The sequence below is a fragment of the Panthera leo genome, chromosome B4, assembly GCF_018350215.1.
Source record: "Panthera leo isolate Ple1 chromosome B4, P.leo_Ple1_pat1.1, whole genome shotgun sequence".
NCBI lineage: Eukaryota > Metazoa > Chordata > Mammalia > Carnivora > Felidae > Panthera > Panthera leo.
Window position 1 is genome coordinate 80,855,506 of NC_056685.1, and position 21,814 is coordinate 80,877,319.

The following is a 21,814-nucleotide window of genomic DNA, read 5'->3' on the forward strand; positions in this document are numbered from 1 at the left end:
AGAAGGTACTTGAGAAGACAAGGCCTCTGGAAGGCAATCCTGATTTTTTTTTTTTTAGCCAATTTTTCATAGAAAACTCTCGAAGAAGCCACAGACATGTGTTAATGGGACACCCATGTGACAGAAGCAGGTATGTTGGGAGAGTGATTAACCTGTTAACAGAAATTGCTTATGATTTCAGGCTCTGTTAGTTTTCCAGTTCCACTAATAAAATGTGTGATTTGGAGTACTGGAAATGCCCACTTTATGATTCAGTTTAAAATGCCCAATTTAGGTGAGCAGCTCAGGTTCTAGGGTCGTCTATTGCATTATGAGCAGACATTCAGCCTCCACTAGAACTTTTTGAAAACCAGACATTTTCTAAAATAGTATTTGATTTTTGAGGAAGACAAAACTTAGCTTCAAAATGTAAGGTTCTTTTTATTTGAAATCTCATTGGGGTTTATTATTTGGCTTCATCAGGCATATTGATCTCCCATAAAAAGTTGAAGCTCCCTTGGACTTAATATACCAGAAGAGCTAAACAACAGAGCCTGGATCATGTGGTAAGCTTATTTAAAAAAATGTCTAAGTAGGTCAAGTGCTATTTCTCAATACCTCTTAGTAAAGATCAAGGGAACAGTCTGCTTTCAGCTAGAAAGGCCAGCAATACAGGTTTACTACTCTGTCCTACCTCAAGGGTACATCAATTCCAACCCCTTGTCATAATTTCGTTTGTAGGCATCTTGATTACCTTTCTCTTCCATGAGATATCACACTGATCCATTACATTGATCACATTAAACTGATTGGATGTAGTGAGAAAGAAGTAACAACTACTCCAGACTTATTGGTAAAACATTTGCATGGCAGAGGTTGGGAAATAAATCCAGCTAAAATTCAGAGGCTTTCTATCTCAGTGAAATTTCTAGGTTCTGGGGCATATCAAGATATCTCTTCTAAGTGAAAGATAAGTTGCTGCATCCGGCCCTTCTTTCTTTAATTTTAAGTTTATTTATTTTTCAGAGAGAGAGAGAGAGAGAATCCCAAGCAGACTCTGTCCTGTCAGTGCAAGGCCTGATGTGGGGTTCAAACTCGCAAACTGTGAGATCATGATCTGAGCCAAAATCTAAAGTCCGATGCTTAAATGACTGAGCTACCCAGGGGCCCTGCCTCTGGCCTCTCTTAAAGCCAAAAATAAGGCACAACATTTAGTGGGCCTTTTGGAATTTTGGAGACAGCTTAGTCCTCATTTAGGTTTGTTACACTGGCCCATTTATGGAGTGACCTGAAAAGCTGCTAGTTTTGGGTGGGGCCAGAAACAGGAGAAGGTTGGGAAACAGGTGCAGACTGCTTGTGGGATCACACGATCCAGCAGATCCAGTGATGCTTAAAAGGTCATGGCAGCTAGAGATTCTGCTTGGAGCCTTTGGTGGGTCCCTATAGATGAGTCACAGCATAGGTCTTTAGGATTTTGAAGAAAAGCCCTGCCATATTCTGCAGATAATTACTTTCCATTAGAGAAATAGCTCTTGGTCTGTTACTAGACCTCAGTGGAGACTAAACATTTGACAATAAAGCCCCAAAGTTACCATGCAATCTCAGCTGGCAATCATGAACTGGGTGTTTGTCTAATTCAAGAAGCCATATAGTTGGTGTGGACAGCATCTCTCCATCATCAAATGAAAGTGGTATACATGTGTTCAGGTTCAAGCGGGCCCTGAAGGCACAAGAAAGTAACCTGAAGAAGCGGCCAAACACCCATGCTCCCCATTCAGGCTACACTGCCCTCCTCTCCCAGCCTGTACCTCTGGCTTCATGGAGAGTTCTCTGTGATTAAATGACAGAGGAAAAGAAGTCTTGGGCCTGCTTTATAGATGTTTCTACATGATATGCAGGAACTACCTGAAAGTGGATGGCTGTAGTTCTACAGCCCCTTTCTGGGACATTCCTGAAGGACAGTGGTGAAGCAAAACCTTCTTAGTGGGCAGAACTTCAAACAGTGCATCTGTTTGTTCACTTTGCTTAGAAGGAGAAATGACCAGGCATGCAATTCTATACATATTCATGGACTATGTCCAATGGTTTCATTTAATGGTAAGGCACTTGGAAGTTACATGATTGGAAAATTTGTGACTAGGAAATTTTGCAGGAAAGCATATAGATAGACCTTACTTGAGGGCAAAAATATGTGAGGATATTTGTGTTCCATGTGAATGCTCACCAAAGGATGACCTCAGCAGAAGATTTTAATAATTAAGTGGATAGGTTAGCCCATTCTGTGGATACCAGTCATCGTATTTTCCCAGCCTTTCCCATCATTGCTCAGAGAGCTCAGGAACAAAGTGGCCATAGTAGCAGGGATGGAGGTTATGCAGAATCTCAGCAGCATGGATTTGCATTCACCAAGGTACCAGCAGCCCAGTCTACCAGAAACAGAGACTAAGACTGAGTTCCCAAAATTGTCTGTTTCCCAGGGTGATCATCCAGCTAGCTACCTGGTGGCTGGTTGATTACACTGGGCTGCTTCCATCGTTGAAGGGGCAGAGTTTTGTCTTACTAGAATAGACAATCTACCTATGAATTTACCTTCCCTGAATGCAATGCTTCTGCTCACACTGCCATTCATGGAGAAAGAGAATGTGTTGTCCTCTACCATGGTCTTACATACAGCTTTGTATGTACAGTTTTGATCAATGAACTCTCTTCATAGCAAAGGGAGTATAGCAATATGCCCACACTCATGGAATTTTCTGGTATTACTATGTTTCCTACCACCCTAAAGCATTCCATGGTGGAATGGCTTTTTGAAGACCTAGTTCTATCACAAGCTAGGTGACAATACCTTGCAGGGCTGGGGCAAAGTTCTCCAGAAAGCTGTATATGCTCTGAGTCAGCATCCAATGAATGCTACTGTTTTCTTCTATAGCCAGGATTTATGGGTCCAGGAATCAATGGGTAAAAATGAGAGTGGCATCACTCATTATTACTCCAAAAAACCCTCTAGCAAGATATTTGCTTACTGTTCCTGTGGTCAAATGATCTACTGGCATGGAGGTCTGCCATCAGTGGGCATCTTTGGGTTGCTGTGGCTTTGGAGCTTGGCAGAGGTTTGGTTGGGCCTCAGACTTCTATACCAGAAGAAGTCCATATTGTTGTCCTAAGGCGTTGGGCCTCCTGGAAGACTATAGATTTGCACCCAAGCATGTGCAGTTCATTCTTTCCTTCTGGCCTATGAGGTCCCTCAGCTGCAAGTCTTTGGTCTGATGCCCTTTTCCAAAGGCTAGCCTAACCACTGGGGAGAGGTCCTGCATGTTGCAATCCAGGAAACAGTTGGTCACACAGTGGAAAAAGCTCTATGGACTGTTCCATGTAGACAATCTATGTTTAATCTGAAAGGCTGATTTTCAAGTGGTATGCAAAATTTTTAATTGGGTAGCAGTGTCTGGCACTAACTCATTGTTTAGGAGTAAAGCTAGAGGGGTGGAGAAGGGAGAGGTCAACAGCCAAATGGGCTCCTGCCCTAAGTTTCTACCTGGCTACACAGCAGAACTAGAGACCAAACTTTCTGGGTAAGACTCTCAAAATGAATGAAAAGTAAAAGAGAAAGAAAAATGTGGGATGAGGACAGTGGTTACAGTGAAATAAGCAAATAGAGGGGAGAAAGTTGTGTATTTTGCTGGTTAATTAAGTAAAGCTCTTCGTTTATAAGGAGAGGTTCAAACCATGAGTGAGAATCAAGAATTATCAGCCATAGAAAAGAGGTGAGCTGCATAAGAATGAGTAAAAATTTGTGAGACAGAAAATCCTTGAAATGTAAGGAGCTATCTTTTTTTAATTTTATTTTTATTTATTTTTATTTTTTTATTTTACTTTTTAAAAATATATGAAATTTTGTCAAATTGGTTTCCATACAACACCCAGTGCTCATCCCAAAAGATGCCCTCTTCAATACCCACCACCCACCCATTCCTCCCTCCCACCCCCCATCAGCCCTCAGTTTGTTCTCATTTTTTAAGAGTGTCTTATGCTTTGGCTCTCTCCCACTCTAACCTTTCTCTCTCTCTTTTTTTTTCTTCCCCTCCCCCATGGGTTTCTGTTAAGTTTCTCAGGATCCACATAAGACTGAAACCATATGGTATCTGTCTTTCTCTGTATGGCTTATTTCACTTAGCATAATATTCTCCGGTTCCGTCCACGTTGCTACAAAGGGCCATATTTCATTCTTTCTCATTGCCACGTAGTACTCCATTGTGTATATAAACCACAATTTCTTTATCCATTCATCAGTTGATGGACATTTAGGCTCTTTCCATAACCTGGCTACTGTTGAGAGTGCTGCTATAAACACTGGGGTACAAGTGCCCCTATGCATCAGTACTCCTGTATCCCTTGGGTAAATTCCTAGCAGTGCTACTGCTGGGTCATAGGGTAGGCCTATTTTTAATTTTTTGAGGAACCTCCACACTGTTTTCCAGAGTGGCTGCACCAGTTTGCATTCCCACCAACAGTGCAAGAGGGTTTCTGTTTCTCCACATTGTAAGGAACTATCTTAAATTGCACAATCCAAGACCACACATTTAGTATCCCTTGTTTTCCAAAATTTCTATAAAAATAACAATGTCCTAACCTTAGATGCTAGGAAGACTACTAATATAATATTAGACCTGGTTCCTAGTAACTTTTGTAAAGATTGGTTGTAATTTTTTATTTTATTTTATTTTATTTTTCCTTAACCTTCCAGTAGGAAAATTTGGTTTTCTAACTATTGTTGCCAAAACAAATTGCCCGGTTTTATCTGTTTTTCTTTTTTTCTTTTTTTTCCCTAAGTATCACAGGGAATTCTTGCAGGAAAACAATTAAAATGTCTCTGGAGAGAGATGTTCCTGACAAGTGTACCCTAAAGTTTAGATGAATAATTTTAATTAAGTATTCTTGGCAAACGGTTTTTTTTTTTAAATTAAACATCAGAAAGGTGCATAATGTATAGAACAATAGTAAGGGAAAAAAAGTCTTAGAATTATTTTGGGTTTCATATTATCAATGTTATTTTATTTTAACCCGAGATAAATGTCTGTCAAGGCACTATAGTCCAATTTCATGTAAACTTGCAAAGAGGCAGAAAATAGCAAGAGAAAAGGGCCACAAGGATATAAAATGTGCTATTCAAGCGTTTCATTTGTTAATAAAAAACATACTGAGTACCTATTTTAGGTAAGGTAGAGTTAGTAGATAGGCACATCATCCAGATACAGTCCAGATTGTAAGACTGATTTATAAAAATAAAACTCATGAACCTGGTTATCTGGAAACCTCCTTACCTATTGCTTCTTCCACATTAGAAAATAAGGCAAGCAGACTTTATGTACTGTTTTTTTTTTTTTTTTTATTTCTCTAATTTTTCCTACCAGTCCGTTTGGGATCTGATAACTTGTTTCCAGTTACTGAATTAGTTAATTCACATTTTTGTCTTTTTCTTACAGTATTTTTTTACGCATGCTGTGTTAAATTCTTTTTGTCTTCAGAATGATATATTTGCCCTTTCCTGAACTTGCTGTAACAGATGAATCTATGGGAGTGGGGCAGGGGGGAAAGCTGGTGGCTTAGGCTGGTTAACTTATTTTAATAGAACTTTAAATAAAGGCCAGAATTTTTCCAGCCAAAACATAGTACATATTCCTCTTTTTTCTAATATTTTGTAATGTCATGTTTAGCACGATTTGGGCCATTTAAAAGAATTCTCCACGCAGTTTCCAGGAAAATATTTCCTTTCCAAGATATGGCAGGTAGAGTTTAAAGGAGTCTCCATGATTCCTAATTCTTGCTGTCCATGTTCTCGTACAATCTCATCTCCACAAGGCTAGGCAGACTCCATAACTTGCTTCCAGTCAATACAATATGACAAAGATGATGTGATATTGCTCTCATGATTATGTTATGTGCTATAAAACTCTTGCTAACAAACTTGCTGTGGAGTCTCTCTCTCCATTGTTATAAATAAGCCACCAGGAATTTGATAGCCATTAAAAATGTGATTCTGCCAACAATTTTGAAGTGGACCTACCCCCAGTCAAACCTTCAGATCATGATTCAGGCTTCATGATGGCTTGATTGTAGCTTTGCAGAACTCCCAGCTAGACAGTGCCCAGGTTTCTCAGTTAAGAAATTGTGAGATAATTTGTGTTTTAAGGTGTTAAGATTGTGGTAATTTGTTATGCAGCATGGAAAACTATTATACAAGGTCTTCCTTCTGTTCATAAATGATGTCTTTTTAAGAAATCTGGTTCAGATCCTGAAAGCTTTCCAATATTTTTCCTTTGGACTCCCTAGTTATTGGCCATCTGATACACAAAAGTTATTATTTTTCCATTTAGTGAATGATATTCCTTCTATGGTAAACTCTCATTAACATTATGAGTTTGTATTTGTTTTTCATTAAAATTTTTTTTGTCACATCTCAGAGTCCAACTAACTTTCCTACACCTCACAAAGTTCCTACATTACTCCTTGTTTTCGTGTGGATTTAGAGATGATTATTCTAGTCTTCTAATTACATTGAGGGCTTGAGCCCTGGGTAATGATACATACACTTGCTTTTTAAGTTATTGTTTTTAGAAGGTGTGTGGAAGGATTTTTTATTTGGGGAACATGATTTTTCGGAAAGAAACTAGACTTGAAAAAGCATTTATTTCCTTTGTCACATCAGCTAGATTTAAAAAAGTCAATTAGCAAATGTGTACTAACTAGCATAGACTCTTCCTTTAATTCTTAAATCAATAAAACATTTCCTCACTTATAAGTTGCTCCTAAAGAGCAACTTTAGGGAGAACAGCATACTCTTGCCTAATGTAAAGCCCCTATATTTTGATCAAAAGCAGATTCAATCTCTTTACCAAGGGAAGGGAACATTGTCATCCGTTTTATTTTTCTTTGGGTGACATTCATTCCCCTTGTAGTTCAGTGGAAAGTCTCTCTTTGATGCCTTGCAAAAATATGTTTAATTACCTCATTTAAAGTCATCATTGTCTTTTTTTTGGTATAAAAGAGTTGGAAGAATGTAAACAGGTAACAGAACAAGGAAAACATGAATAATTACCACTGTGCTTCTTTTCTTCAGTTGTTCATAAGGCCATCATTGCTATACTATTGATGATTATCTGTGGTGTGCTTCATTAACAAACAACATCAAAAGTTCAGTGGTTAAACCTTAATTATTTCTCCTTCCCAACACATGTCAAATGCAGGTTGGCTAAAGACTCTGCTCCACAAGATGCTCTTTCTGGGATCCGAGTGAATATCATTTAAGATAACATCAGTAGTGGGGCGCCTAGGTGGTTCAGTTAGTTGACGTCTGTCTATTGATTTTGGCTCAGGTTGGATCTCAAGATTCATGAGATCGAGGCCCATGTCAGTTTCCATGCTGCCAGTGAAGATCCTGCTTGGAATTCTCTCTCCCTCTCTCTCTGCCCCTCCCCTGCTCGTGAGCTCTGTCTCTCTCTCTCTCAAAAGAAATAAATAAACTTAAAAAAAGGATATGATCAGTAACAATCAGGAGGAAGTTAAGGTGCAATACAATGTAGAGGCTACTATATACTCCCACTTGTAAGTAGCATAGCTTTTCTACTTATATTTCATGGTCCCAAGTAGTCAAGTAGACATATTTATAATCTTGAATATGAGGAAATAAAAGTATACTAAGTGTCAGACAGGAAAATATGCTAATTTTTAATGACAATTTTCAACTCCACTTAATACTTCGCTCTGTGATATTGGGGATCGATGCTGAAAAACTACACCACCCAGTCTCCTTTGCTGTCAGGTTTCCTGATAGACACTGACAATAAGAGGCACTGCAGAAAAAGTAGAAAGTGGGAGAAAACAATCAGATTTATTTTTTCCAGTATTTGGTCTTGGTGTCTGTCTGATGGCCCTAGCAGCGGAAGTTGACCTCCCAAAAGCAATTGGCTCCAGGGTTTTTCAGAACCAGATACATCGTGGCCTTCAGATGCATAAGCAGGTGTAGGAAGCGCCCTGTCCTCAGGTTTCTCCTCTGAGTTCCCAGAAACCAAAGCATCCCTACATCACACCCTCATAAGTAAGAAGCACAACCCCAGGCAGTGGCTGCTCTGAGTACTTGAGGTCTGGGAATCCACCTCATTCCCCAGAAGAGGCAATCCAAGGGCCAGGCAGAAGCAGCAATGTTTTTTGTGACCTAGCCTCAGGAGCCATACATTTCCTTTTATTTAAACCACATCCCTGAAAGGGTAGTTATTATCTCTGCATTACCTCAGTGTTCTTTTGTTTGCTTGTTTTTGCCTCTTGTCTTGCTCCCTTTACAACCTAAATAGCAAGTTCCTTGTGTGGAATTCTCCGTGGTGATATTTGCCTTTTCCTTTCCTGATTGTAATCAGTATGGAGAAGAAAGAAATAGCGAGGAATAGCAGAAGCAGCTACCGTACATGGTATTTATATATCCTGCCTCCATTACCTATTCTATTTTCCCTTTGGCAATGGCCCAGACTTGAGAAAAGTATATTTAGTTACTGACTGGAGAGACACAAAAACTCATTACTAAGGGTTTTGAATTTATAATGATTTTGCCTGCATTAAATTTCAAAAAGCTTCTTTTCCTTTATAAACAAAAGGGTTTTTTAAAGTGTTTATTTATTTTTGAGAGAGAGAGAGTGACAAAGCATGAATGGGAAAGGGGCAGGGAGACAGAAGAGGAGACACAGAATCCCAAGCAGGCTCCAGGCTCTGAGCTGTCAGCACAGAGTCCAACGTGGGGCTCGAGTTCCCTAACTGTAAGATCATGACCTGAGCTGAAGTCGGAGGTTTAACCTACTGAGCCGCCCACGTGCCCCCAATTTCAGTAAGTTTTAATGAAGAGACCACTGAGTGTCTTCACTGAGTGGATTTCCCTGAGCTTCTTGATTGAGTCTGTGGGTTGATGTTATAGCATTTTAGAAAATTCTTTGCAGTATTTGCTTTGAATATTACTTCTGCCTTATATTCTCTCTCTTATACTTCTGCGGTGCTAACTTACATGTATATTAGAACTATTGGCTGTGCCCCACATGTACCTTACCCACCATATTTTTCTTTTCTTTTTTTTTATTTTGGGCATTTATTATTTACCTGTCTTCCAATTTATGTTGCCAGCCTTCAAATGTTATTAAAATGATTTACTATGTTCTTACATTTAGATGTTTTATTGTTTAATTCTGCTAAGCTGATTGATTCTTTTATATAGATTTCAAATATCTATTGAAATTTCCATATTTTAATCATTTTATTAATTTCTTTCTATTTCCTTGAACATACCATCAATAATAAACATATGATCTTAATATCCTAATTATAATATCTATATCATTTATTACTTCTCATATTGTTTTTTATTGGTCTTATAACTCTATATTTTTACTTGATTATTTATTCATGTTGAATGCCAAACATTGTTTTAAAGAATTCTTGTATGTTTCTGATAAGTTACTATTTCCTTTAATATGAAGATAGAGGTGAGGCTGACTGACTTAATCCAAACAGGAATTATGTTGAATTGAAGCTAGATTTATGTAGATAGATCCAACCTATTTCTGGGTCACTCTTATATCTAGTGTGTGGCTCTCCAAAGATTCTAATTAATGCTTTGAAGTGGGATGGATGCCTTTTGGCACACAGAATTTGCATACATATATATCAGAAACATAAATATCAGCTGTTTAGGACTCCTGCTCTATTCATCTTCAAAATTTGGAAAATATCTTGAGGAAGAAACTGCTGGATTAGTTTAAATCATTAGTCTTAAATACCAGACAGCTTTAGAGGCTGGCACAGGTCTGTAGTAGTAAAATTAGCCATCTGTTTGAGGTTCTCAATTTTTCGTTCCAATTATACTGGACTTCCCAAAGTGTTTTTGATTTGTTTGACCCACAAAAGTGGTCCTCTACCAAGGTTAAGCCCAAATTCTCATATTTGACCAAAAGTTGGATGTAGCAAATGATCCCAGTGAGTAGACATTAGTTCCTTCTGTGAAAGTTTCTTTTCTTTCTGGAATTTTAATGTCTCTAGTCCACATTGCTTCTGCAGAAATCTGTCATCTTTGAAATGAACAAATCAGGAGACTATAGATGTTGGAGAGGCTGTGGAGAGATGGGAACCCTCTTGCACTGTTGGTGGGAATGCAAACTGGTGCAGCCATTCTGGAAAACAGTGTGGAGGTTCCTCAAAAAATTAAAAATAGAGCTACCCTATGACCAGCAATAGCACTGCTAGGAATCTACCCAAGGGATACAGGAGTGCTGTTGCATAGGGGCACTTGTACCCCAATGTTTATAGCAGCACTTTCAACAATAGCCAAATTATGGAAAGCCTAAATGTCCATCAACTGATGAATGGATAAAGAAATTGTGGTTTATATACACAATGGAATACTACGTAGCAATGAGAAAGAATGAAATATGGCCTTTTGTAGCAACGTGGATGGAACTGGAGAGTGTTATGCTAAGTGAAATAAGTCATACAGAGAAAGATAGATACCATATGTTCTCACTCTTATGTGGATCCTGAGAAACTTAACAGAAGACCATGGGGGAGAAGGGGAAAAAAAATGTTACAGAGAGGGAAGGAGGCAAATAAGAGACTCTTAAAAACTGAGAATAAACTGAGGGTTGAAGGGGGGTGGGAGGGAGGGGAAAGTGGGTGATGGGCATTGAGGAGGACACCTGTTGGGATGAGCACTGGGTGTTGTATGGAAACCAATTTGACAATAAATTTCCTATTAAAAAATTATTTTAATAAAAAAAATACATAAAATAAAAGTAAAATTTCCCCTGTCTCACATCTGGCTTTCTTCTGAAATGCCTACTCTATTTCTGCCACAACTTTAGGGGGCCACCAGAAACAGAGGCAAGAAACATATATTTATAAGCTTTTTTCCCCATTCAGTTCCATAATTGTGCATGGCCAATATCACTAATAATCAGTTGCTTCTGGTATCAAACCCTAGCAAGTATTCCATCCTTCTCTGCTGTTTTCAAAGTCCATGTGAAGAGGTTCTACCAATACCTAAAAAGAGAAAAAAGTTTTGTTAGTTTAGTATTTGAATTTAGACATTTTCTAAAATTATCTGTTCACACATGGAATGTAAGTTCAGTGAAAATAGGGGCTTTAATTTGTTCAACATGTTATTCCCAAAGCCTAGAGCACTCTCTATATGCTACCAAATGGTGCTCAATTGTATTTGTCAAATAAATAGATAAATAAATAAATAAATAAATAAGTTTATTTAACTATAGAATCATGTTAATCATCCTTCATTAATATACTTAGAAATTTTCTTGAAGAGTTTCATGGTTTTGTTAATGTAACACAGTAAGTCATGTTTGCTATTTATAAGGTAATGCTTTTTATATTTATAACTGGATAGGTTATTGATAGTTCATTTTAATTACCTTTTTTAATTCAATCTGATTTTTGTCTTTAGTTTTTTGTTTTTAATAACTATTGCATATTGTTCATCATAGTTTAACATAAGATTTTTCTATGTATATCTTTGCCTACTTATCTGTCATCTATTTATCATTTTTCTATTATATACCCATAATCTGTTATCTGTTTTTATAATTATATTTTGCTTATTGACTTTATTCTTCTCAGTAGTTATCTGTGTTTTTTCTTCCTTTCCATTGCTTATTTTCTCTAACTGTGGTATACTATGCTTCCACATTTTAAACTTTCCATTGTTTTTTGTCCTCATCTATTAAATTATTTCCTGCCATTTAAAAACATTCTGAGTTTGGGGGAAACTTCTTTATGTGTATTCTGTTAATCACAGATTTGAAATGATGCAATGTCATTTGCATCATTTGCATTATTCATCTGACTTGTGATTCTATTTTAGTTGATATCTTTCTATAACTTTCTTTTATAATCAAGCTTTAAATTTTTTCTTATTTCCCTTTACTTTTTAGTATTATTACCATGATTAGATTGCTCTTTATTGAACAGTTTTATATTTATTTTTTAAGTTAACCTTGTGTGTGCATGTGTGTGTGTTTTAAGATATCAAACTTGCCAGCAATCTTTCAAACTTTCTTCTGGATTTGTGATTTTTTTGGAAGTAGCTTTTCCTTTATTTTCCTCTGTTTCTTGTTTGTTTTCTTTTAAAATTTCTTTTCTCTTATTCTCCTTTCTTTTCTCTCTTTCTTTCCTCCCCCATTTTTTCTTTATTTTTTGAGTGTGTTGGATGATAGTTATTTTCCGTATAATTTCTTTTTTCTTCCATTTTTATCTGTTCCTTCTTAAATTTTTTCTTCCTGTCTTCCAATATTCCTAATAATGTTTTATTGTCTAGATGTAGCGAAGTTGATTTATCTATAGACTTGCTGAAGGACATCTTCGTAGTTTCCTAAATTTTAACAATTGTGAATATAGCTGCTATAAACATTTGTGGGCAGACATTGTGTAGACCTAAATTTTCAACTCCTTTGGGTTGACTCCTTTGCTGACCATATTATAAGAGTATTTAATTTTGTAAGAAATCGCCAAATTTTCTTTCAAAGTGGCTGTCCCATTTTGTATTTCTACCAGCAATGAATGAGAATTACTGTTGCTTCATATTCTCACCAGCATTTGGTGTTGCCATTGTTCTATATTTTGTTTATTTATTTATTTTTTGAAACAGCTCACTACTCTTGTAAGGCAATGTGTTGTATACAGTTCCCATTACTACTTTTGTGTGTGACTTATTCTACAATGCCTTCTGCCTGTTTGATCATCTGAATTTAAAGGAATCAGTAAAAAAAATGGACTTATCCACAAGGTGTATGCCCAACATTTTTCCCAAAAGAGCTTTGTATGTGTGTGTCATATATATCAAAATCCAATGAGCCACCACCACTGCTCACCACACAAAATGCACTCCTTTTACATTTTCTTTTATTTATTTTATTTTTTTATTTTTTGGGACAGAGAGAGACAGAGCATGAACGGGGGAGGGGCAGAGAGAGAGGGAGACACAGAATCGGAAACAGGCTCCAGGCTCCGAGCCATCAGCCCAGAGCCTGACGCGGGGCTCGAACTCACGGACCGCGAGATCGTGACCTGGCTGAAGTCGGACGCTCAACCGACTGTGCCACCCAGGTGCCCCTACATTTTCTTTTAAAAGTGTGGATGTATAGGGTAGCTTGGGTGGCTCAGTAGGTTGAGCGTCAGATTCTTGGTTTGGCTCAGGTTGTGGTTGCAGGGTTGTGGGATCAAGCCCGGCGTCAGGCTTCATATTGAGCATGGAACCTGCTTAGGATTCTCTCTCTCTCTCTCTCTCTCTCTCCCTCCCTCTACCCCTCTGCTCCTCCCCCACCCCTTTAAAAAAATAAAATAAAACAAAAGTGTGGATGAATCTGTTGAAGATGCATGATTATGTAGTAAAACATCATTCTGATTATTTCACACATCAAAACTTATGGGGATAGAAAAATAGCTGTGAATTTCCTTATTCCCAGCCTCCCCCCCTCCCCCTTGCAGTACAAAAATTAAATAAACAAAAATCCTCTTCCTGAGATGGCTGTGATTTTTCTCCATCTGGATTATTTCAAGGTTTCATTTTTTTCTGTATTTTGAATATGGATAGTTGTGATTTTTTAGGTATGTATCCTGTTTGATGTTCTCTAATCTTCTATATCTCTGTTTTGGTTTCTGTCATTAATTTTGAAAAGTTCTACTGCCAGAAAACATGAATAGACACTTCTCTAAAGAAGACATCCGGATGGCCAACAGGCACATGAAAAGATATTCAACGTTGCTCCTTATCAGGGAAATAGAAATCAAAACCACTCTCAGATATCACCTCATGCCAGTCAGAGTGGCCAAAATGAACAAATCAGGAGACTATAGATGCTGGCGAGGATGTGGAGAAACGGGAACCCTCTTGCACTGTTGGTGGGAATGCAAATTGGTGCAGCCGCTCTGGAAAGCAGTGTGGAGGTTCCTCAGAAAATTAAAAATAGACCTACCCTATGACCCAGCAATAGCACTGCTAGGAATTTACCCAAGGGATACAGGAGTACTGATGCATAGGGGCACTTGTACCCCAATGTTTATAGCAGCACTCTCAACAATAGCCAAATTATGGAAAGAGCCTAAATGTCCATCAACTGATGAATGGATAAAGAAATTGTGGCTTATATACACAATGGAGTACTACAGGGCAATGAGAAAGAACAAAATATGGCCCTTTGTAGCAACGTGGATGGAACTGGAGACTGTGATGCTAAGTGAAATAAGCCATACAGAGAAAGACAGATACCATATGGTTTCACTCTTACATGGATCCTGAGAAACTTAACAGAAACCCATGGGGGAGGGGAAGGAAAAAAAAAAAAAAGAGGTTAGAGTGGGAGAGAGCCAAAGCATAGGAGACTGTTAAAAACTGAGAACTGAGGGTTGATGGGGGGTGGGAGGGAGGGGGGGGTGGGTGATGGGTATTGAGGAGGACACCTTTTGGGATGAGCACTGGGTGTTGTATGGAAACCAATTTGACAATAAATTTCATATATTGAAAAATAAATAAATAAATAAAATAATAAAAAAAAAAAAAAGAAAAGTTCTACTGCCATTATTTCTTCAGATGTTCCTTTTTCTCATTTCCCTTTTCTCCTCCCAGTATTCCAATTAAGTATTTGTTACACTTTTTCAGATTGTCACATAATTCTTGGATGCCATGCTCTGTTAAGTTTTTCTCTTTTTTTCTTTGCATTTAAGCTTGGTGAGTTTCTATTGAGCAGTCTTCAGGAATCACTGATTCCTTCCTCTAACTTGTTCAGTCTACTAGTGTGCCTATCAAAGGCATTCTTCATTTCAGTTACAATGTTTTTGATATCTAGCATTTCTTTTGATTCTTTCTTACATTTTCTCTTTGTCCACTTATATTAGTCATCTGTTATTGCATGCTACTTTTTCCTTTAGAGCCCTTACTGTATTAATCATCATTATTTTCAGTTCCCTGTTAGATATGTCCACCATCTGATTCTGTTACTTGCTTTGGGCTTTTTCTTCCTTTTGTTACACATAGTAATTTTTTTTGTTGTTGTTGAAAGCAGAACACCTTGTATAGACAATAGAAACTGATGTAAATAGGCCATTAGTGTGAAGATTTATGAAACTCTTGCTAGGATAATCTTTTTAGGATGTGTTTAATATTTGCTGTGTTGCTGAAGCTCTAGGTACTTCTGGAAAAGTAGTATCTTCTAATGTCTTTGCTTTTGTCTTGTCTCTTGACTCTGAACTCTTATACGTATTCTTTCTCAGAGAGAAAAGGGCTCTACAGCTATAATACACTGTATTATGTTATATATTGTGTGGTGGTAGTTGTGGCAAGGGGTAGTGTTCTGTAATATTATGGTTATACCTCAATATTTTAGGCCTGTGTCCGTAAGCTGTGATTTTCCCAACTGTTTCCCCAGTGATGTCAACTGACTAAGCCACCCAGACCCCCCTCCTTTTTAACTCAATCTTAAGTTTGGTTTGTTTCTATTATTATGTATTCAAGTTTAAAATCTTTCCCTCCTGATTTGTTTCCTCTTTGTCAAGAATTATAGTAATTCACTGCTTATTGTACAATCTCTGAAAATAGTTGTTCATATTTTTTTTTCCAGAATTTAGTTTTTTGTCACAGAAGGCAAATCTTGTGGGAATGCTTCTTACATGACTAGATGTGGAAACATCTTAAATTCATTATTTTCAAACATTAAATGACATTTACATTTGTAATGTAAGCACACATTTCAGTGAGAGTTTACTATTCTTTATATATTGACATATTTTATTTGTTTATATTCTGTTTAAAACTTTTGAAGTGAAATTTATGAGACTGACTTACCTATAATTTTTATATTAGTTTCTATACAAGACTCATGACAGACTCATAAATATAAGTTGGAAATATTGCCTTTATGATCACTCTTGGGTTTGTAAGAATGGTCTTGTTTCTTTTATTTATTTATTTATTTTTATTTTTTATTTTAAAAATATATTTAATATGAAATTTATTGTCAAATTGGTTTCCATACAACACCTAGTGCTCATCCCAACAAGTGCCCTCCTCAATGCCCATCACGCACTTTCCCCTCCTTCTCTTGAACATTAATAATAATAGTGAAGCCAATTACAAAAGAGTCATTTTTCACTTGAAGATTATTAATAAAAATTTAATTTCTTTATTAAATATTTTAAAATCTATGTTTCTCCTTTATACATCATTTGATCTATTTAAATTTTTTTATTTAAAAAATTAATTTTTGGTAAAAATATTGTTTATTATACAGTTGAATCCCTGAGCAGAGTTTGGGAGCATAGAACTCCCATGTAGCCAGAAATCTGCATATAATTCTTGACTCCCTAAAGTTGAAACTGCTAATATCTTACTGACAACCATAAGACTTACTGATAACATAAACAGTTGACTAACATATATTTTGTGTGTTATATGTATTTTATGCTGTTTTCTTACAATTAAGTAAGCTAGAGAAGAGAAAATGTTATTAAGAAAATCATAAGGAAGGGACAATACATTTACAGCACTATACTGTATTTATTGAAAAAGATCTGTGTTGAAGTGGACCCATGCAGTTCAAGTCCATGTTGTTCAGGGATGAATTGTGTATATATTTTAAATATCAGGAGTACCTGTCTATAGTGCTATCCCCTTTTCATTCCTGATACTTGTGATTTGATGTTGCTGTTTTTCCATTGTTATATTGGTTAGGGTTTTATACATCTTACTGGTCTTCCTGAGAATCAATGTTAAGCCATGTGATCATCTCACACCTGTCAGAATGGCTAAAATCAAAAACAAGAAACAAGCGCGAGTGAGGATGCAGTTCTCCATGAAGGAAACTTCATGCACTGTTGGTGGGAATGCAAACTGGTGCAGCCACTATGGAAAACGGTATGGAGTTTCCTCAAAAAGTTAAAAACAGAACTACCCTGTGATCTGGTATGCACACTACTGGGTATTTACCCCAAAAATACAAAAACGCTGATTCAAAGGGATACACACACCCCTGTGTCTATTGCAGCATTATTGCCAATAGCCAAATTATGGAGGTGGCCCAAGTGTCCATTGATAAATGAATGGAAGAGAATATGTGGTCTAAGTATACAATGGAATATTATCCAGCCATAAAAAAGAATGAAATCTTGCCATTTGCAACGACATAGATGGAGCTAGAGAATATAATGTTAAGCGAGATAACTTAGAGAAAGACAAATACCATATGATTTCAGTTATATGTGGAATTTAAGGAACAAAACTAAATAGCAAAGGAAAAAGGAGGCAGAGACACAGAGAGAGAGAAACAAAGAAATCAACTCTTAACCATAGAGAACAAACTGATGGTTACCAGACGGGAGGAGGAGAGGTGACTGGGGAGATGGGGGAAATAAAAGAAGGGGATTAAAGAGTACACTTATCATGATAAGCATTGAATAAAGTATACAATTGAAGAATCACTATATTATACACCTGTGACTAATATGACATGTATGTTCACTGTACCAAAATTAAAATTAAAAACTTAATAAAACATACAAAAATAGCCAGTAGAAAAAAATGTTAAGCCATGTGAATATCCTATATTATCCTTATTTTTTCTATTTCATGAATTTTTATCTGCATTATTTACTTTCATTTTTTTTGTTTTGACTTGTTTTCTATTTCACTATGTTAAAATAGAAGATTAATCTAGTTGTTCCTGCTTTTCTTGCTTATAGTACCTACTTACAGTGTTTTTCATATATCTCTTTAAGTACTTCTTTTCCTGTATTGCAGAAGTTTAGACATAGCAAACTGTACTATTTCAAAGTCAAAATTTAACTTGACTTGTTTTTGATCCATTGAGTTTTAGCTAATTACCTAATTATTATTTATTTCTATATTAACCTGAGCATCATCAAAGAACATACCCTGTATGATTTCAATCGTTGAATCTGTGGAGGGTTTCTTTATGTCCCATCACAATAGTGAATGACAGTAAGTGTTCTTATGTATTTTGAGCACTAGCATGTTTTTATTGCTAATGCCATTGTGGGAAGTTTAAGGAATTGGATGCTTGTACATTTTATAGATTAGATAGTCAAACTCTACCCTGTGTGCTTTCTAGTTGGAGATGTTGGAGAGTTCAAATGTCTCCTGTTACTATAGTTCTTGGCACAGATTTTGTTCTATCGATGAGGTCCACACACACTCAGAATTGGAAAGGGCAAAGTGAGCTGAGGATCAACTTTCTGGTCCGTTTGACATTTTATACCAAGGAAATTTCATCTTAGAAATGTTGTGAATACATGTGGGCTATTTTCCAAGCAGTATTGAGACTCCACCTTCCTAGTGAAGCTATTTTAATGGATGAGGAAGCAGTGACATCTTTTTGCTTTCATTTATCTGGTCCCTGGACCACAGTTAAGGTTATGCATTTTTAAAATTGTATCTCTAATGGTAGCCTATCTTTGTGAATTTTACTATGTGTTCTTAGGGTCATTATAAGAGTGTCACCCTGAAGTTCCTCCAGTCTTTCCAAGTTTCACAGGCCTCAATTCACCTTAATTAATCATTTCCTGTTTAAAATACTTAAACTGTTTACTTCTCCTACACTTACAAAACTTCTACTAATACAACGTTATAGTATGGAAGAGCTCTGGGCCTATATGTTTTGCTATCTACACACTAAAAAAGTTCCAGATAATTCTAGAAATAATTTTTAAATAAAAAAGAGATTTTCTAAAAATAGAATTATAATTAACTTATGGAAATATTCAGGGAAAATGGCATCCAAACAATATTAGTTACATTAAATAGAGTATTATGTCTCTGGTTTTATTGTACTCCTTAGTCACATATGATTATTAAGGATTTTTAAATACAGATCATGATCTTTTATACATATTCTTACTAAGAATTTAAAAAATATTTTTTTAATATTATCATTCCTTCCACTATATTTTCAAACTATTTAGTATTTACACATAAGAAAGCTTAGATTAGCAAAACTTTATCTGATTTTGTGACTTCGAGGGCATTTGTCATATCATGAAATACATTGACATCAGGAAATACAGGTAAATCATTATGTGGAGTTAATTTCTACCTTTTTTTAAAGCATAGCAAATATAACTTATGATGATTTAATATATTCATTTGTTTTAAACTTACATATCACAAACATTTAAATCTGTTTTTTTATGTTTATAAGTATGCTAGGATAATTATCAGAACATTTTTCTTTATCAATGAAGAAAATAAAGTCCAGAGAAAGCCCTCAAAGGATACATGCAACCAGAGAAGGAAAGCTCCTTATGTTTGGGCTATTATTAGATTATTTGCTTATGTCTGAGGTTACTGCAGTCCTCATGGACAACAGCCCTTGAGCCTGCACTTCTGTCCCCATAAATGACTTTATGATTGCTCCTCTCCCAATGGAATCCATCACAGAGGATGAGCAAAACCTCAATGTGGAAAACTCCTGAAGAAAGGTATCAGAAGTAAAGTAAGTACTATTGATATTTTACTGAGTGATCATGGACTCTGGAGACCCAAGGTTGTTATGGTCCTCAAATAACCACGGTTATCCCATTGTCCTTATATTAAGATATATAAGGCATAATAGAATACAAGAAAGGAACTCTCCTTCATATATATATTCCTTAAGGCTGTTGGCCCTGACTGAAGAGTGAGAGCCCTTGAATTGATGCAGCTTTGATAAAAAGTTATTCATTGTCATGTGAAGATTGGAATCTTTATCAGCTTCTTTCTCTGCTTCAAAGAAAATGGCTAATATGTAATATATGAAATCACAGAACTACTAATGGAAATAAAATATATACAATGAGGCAATAAAATGCATTTGTTTGGGAAGAATATCCTTGACCTGAGATTTGGAAAGAGCTTTAGAAATGCTATCTAGGCTTACTGATTGCTTTGATGTTATTAATTTTAACATACCGATAACTAATCACTTTTTATTCTATTTTCAGAGTTGGCACAGTAATAATGGAATTCAAATAGAGGTAAAAGAAGGCAAAAGTATTTCTAAATATGTTTGTTACTGTTTTTAATGATTCAGACACTGATAGGCAATCATGATGGCTATGGCACTATCATACAGATTATATGTATTCTTTGTATTTTAGATTATATTCTTATTTTAGGTAAAGATAATTATTTAACGATAAATACATTAGGAATAGAAACTCAAAACGTGACAAACATTGGACAATATATTAAATTACTTCCTTGGTAAATACTCAGCAAAATTATGATCTAAAATACAATAACCTTTAACTTCTTTCACTGCTTAATAGAATAACAGTCTTATGGACTTAGTATTATATAGTTCAAATTCCTGATTCCTTATGACGTTAACATGGTTTTATATGCAATATTTAATTAAGATATAACTAATTTAGTCTACACTTAAGAAAGTGTTTGTGTTACTAGAAACAAAGCCCAGATTTCATTTGTTTGTTCTTCCTTGTGCCTTTCAGCAGGTTTCTGCCATGAGTGACAGGGGAACAAACAATCACTCGGAAGTGACTGACTTCATCCTTGTAGGCTTCAGGGTCCGCTCTGAGCTCCACATTCTCCTCTTCCTGATCTTTCTGCTTGTGTATGCCATGATCCTTCTAGGGAATGTTGGGATGATGACCATTATTATGACCGATCCTCGGCTGAACACACCGATGTATTTCTTCCTAGGCAACCTGTCCTTCATTGATCTCTTCTATTCGTCTGTTATTGCGCCCAAGGCCATGATCAACTTCTGGTCTGAGAGCAAGTCAATCTCCTTTGCAGGTTGTGTGACCCAGCTCTTTCTCTTTGCCCTCTTCATTGTGGCAGAGGGATTTCTCCTGGCAGCCATGGCCTATGACCGCTTCATTGCCATCTGCAACCCACTCCTCTACTCTGTCCAGATGACAGCACATCTCTGCACGCAGTTGGTGGCTGGTTCCTATATTTGTGGCTGCTTTAGCTCAATTCTTTTGACCAGCGTGACATTTACTTTGTCCTTTTGTGCTTCCCGAGCCATCGACCACTTTTACTGTGATTACCGTCCACTTCAAAGGATTTCTTGTTCTGATCTCTACTTTCTTAAGGTGGTTTCTTTTTTCTTATGCAGCATTATTATTTTGCCTACCATAATTGTCATTATTGTGTCCTATATGTATATTGTGTCCACGGTTTTAAAGATAAGATCCACTGAGGGACGTAAGAAAGCGTTTTCCACTTGCAGCTCACACCTGGGAGTCGTGAGTGTGCTGTACGGTGCTGTGATTTTTATGTATTTCATCCCTGACAGATTTCCTGAGCTGAGTAAAGTGGCCTCATTATGTTACACCCTAGTCACTCCCATGCTGAATCCTTTGATTTACTCCCTGAGAAACAAAGATGTTAAAGAAGCTTTGAGAAAGATTCTAGGGAAAAAAATACTTTTATTTAATTCTATCTTAACAGTGACATAACTGAAAGACATGGGTATTATGACAGTCTAGGGAGGCATTGACACAAAGAATGCACCAATGATTTTGAAATATTTAATTTTAGAAAGTTTATTTATTTAAATCCCTTGTACTTATAGCTGAAGAATACATTTGGTCTATATTTTGCCTAGCTGTTGATTTTGGGATGGAATGGCTTTCTCCATACTTCATCTTCATTTGAGTAAAGACAATGATTGCCACGTAATTTGATTTTAAGGAAAATATATTCCAAGGGAATTTTTTCCAAGGGAAAAATATTTTCCAAGGGAAAATAGAACTAAACTGCCAAATGTTAGTCCAGTGA

The 21,814-nt window shown here is 36.4% G+C and overlaps 1 protein-coding gene across 1 annotated transcript; it reads left to right on the plus strand.

Moving 5' to 3' along the window:
• Nucleotides 1-71: 71 nt before the first annotated feature.
• On the plus strand, nucleotides 72-21,492 carry LOC122225396 (olfactory receptor 9K2-like). The gene is made up of 5 exons (XM_042948306.1): nucleotides 72-130; nucleotides 463-545; nucleotides 16,745-16,927; nucleotides 20,008-20,040; nucleotides 20,518-21,492. The coding sequence occupies exons 3-5, from the start codon at nucleotides 16,880-16,882 to the stop codon at nucleotides 21,490-21,492; spliced, it is 1,056 nt and encodes a 351-aa protein (XP_042804240.1). The 5' UTR covers nucleotides 72-130; nucleotides 463-545; nucleotides 16,745-16,879.
• The last annotated feature ends 322 nt before the right edge of the window (nucleotides 21,493-21,814 follow it).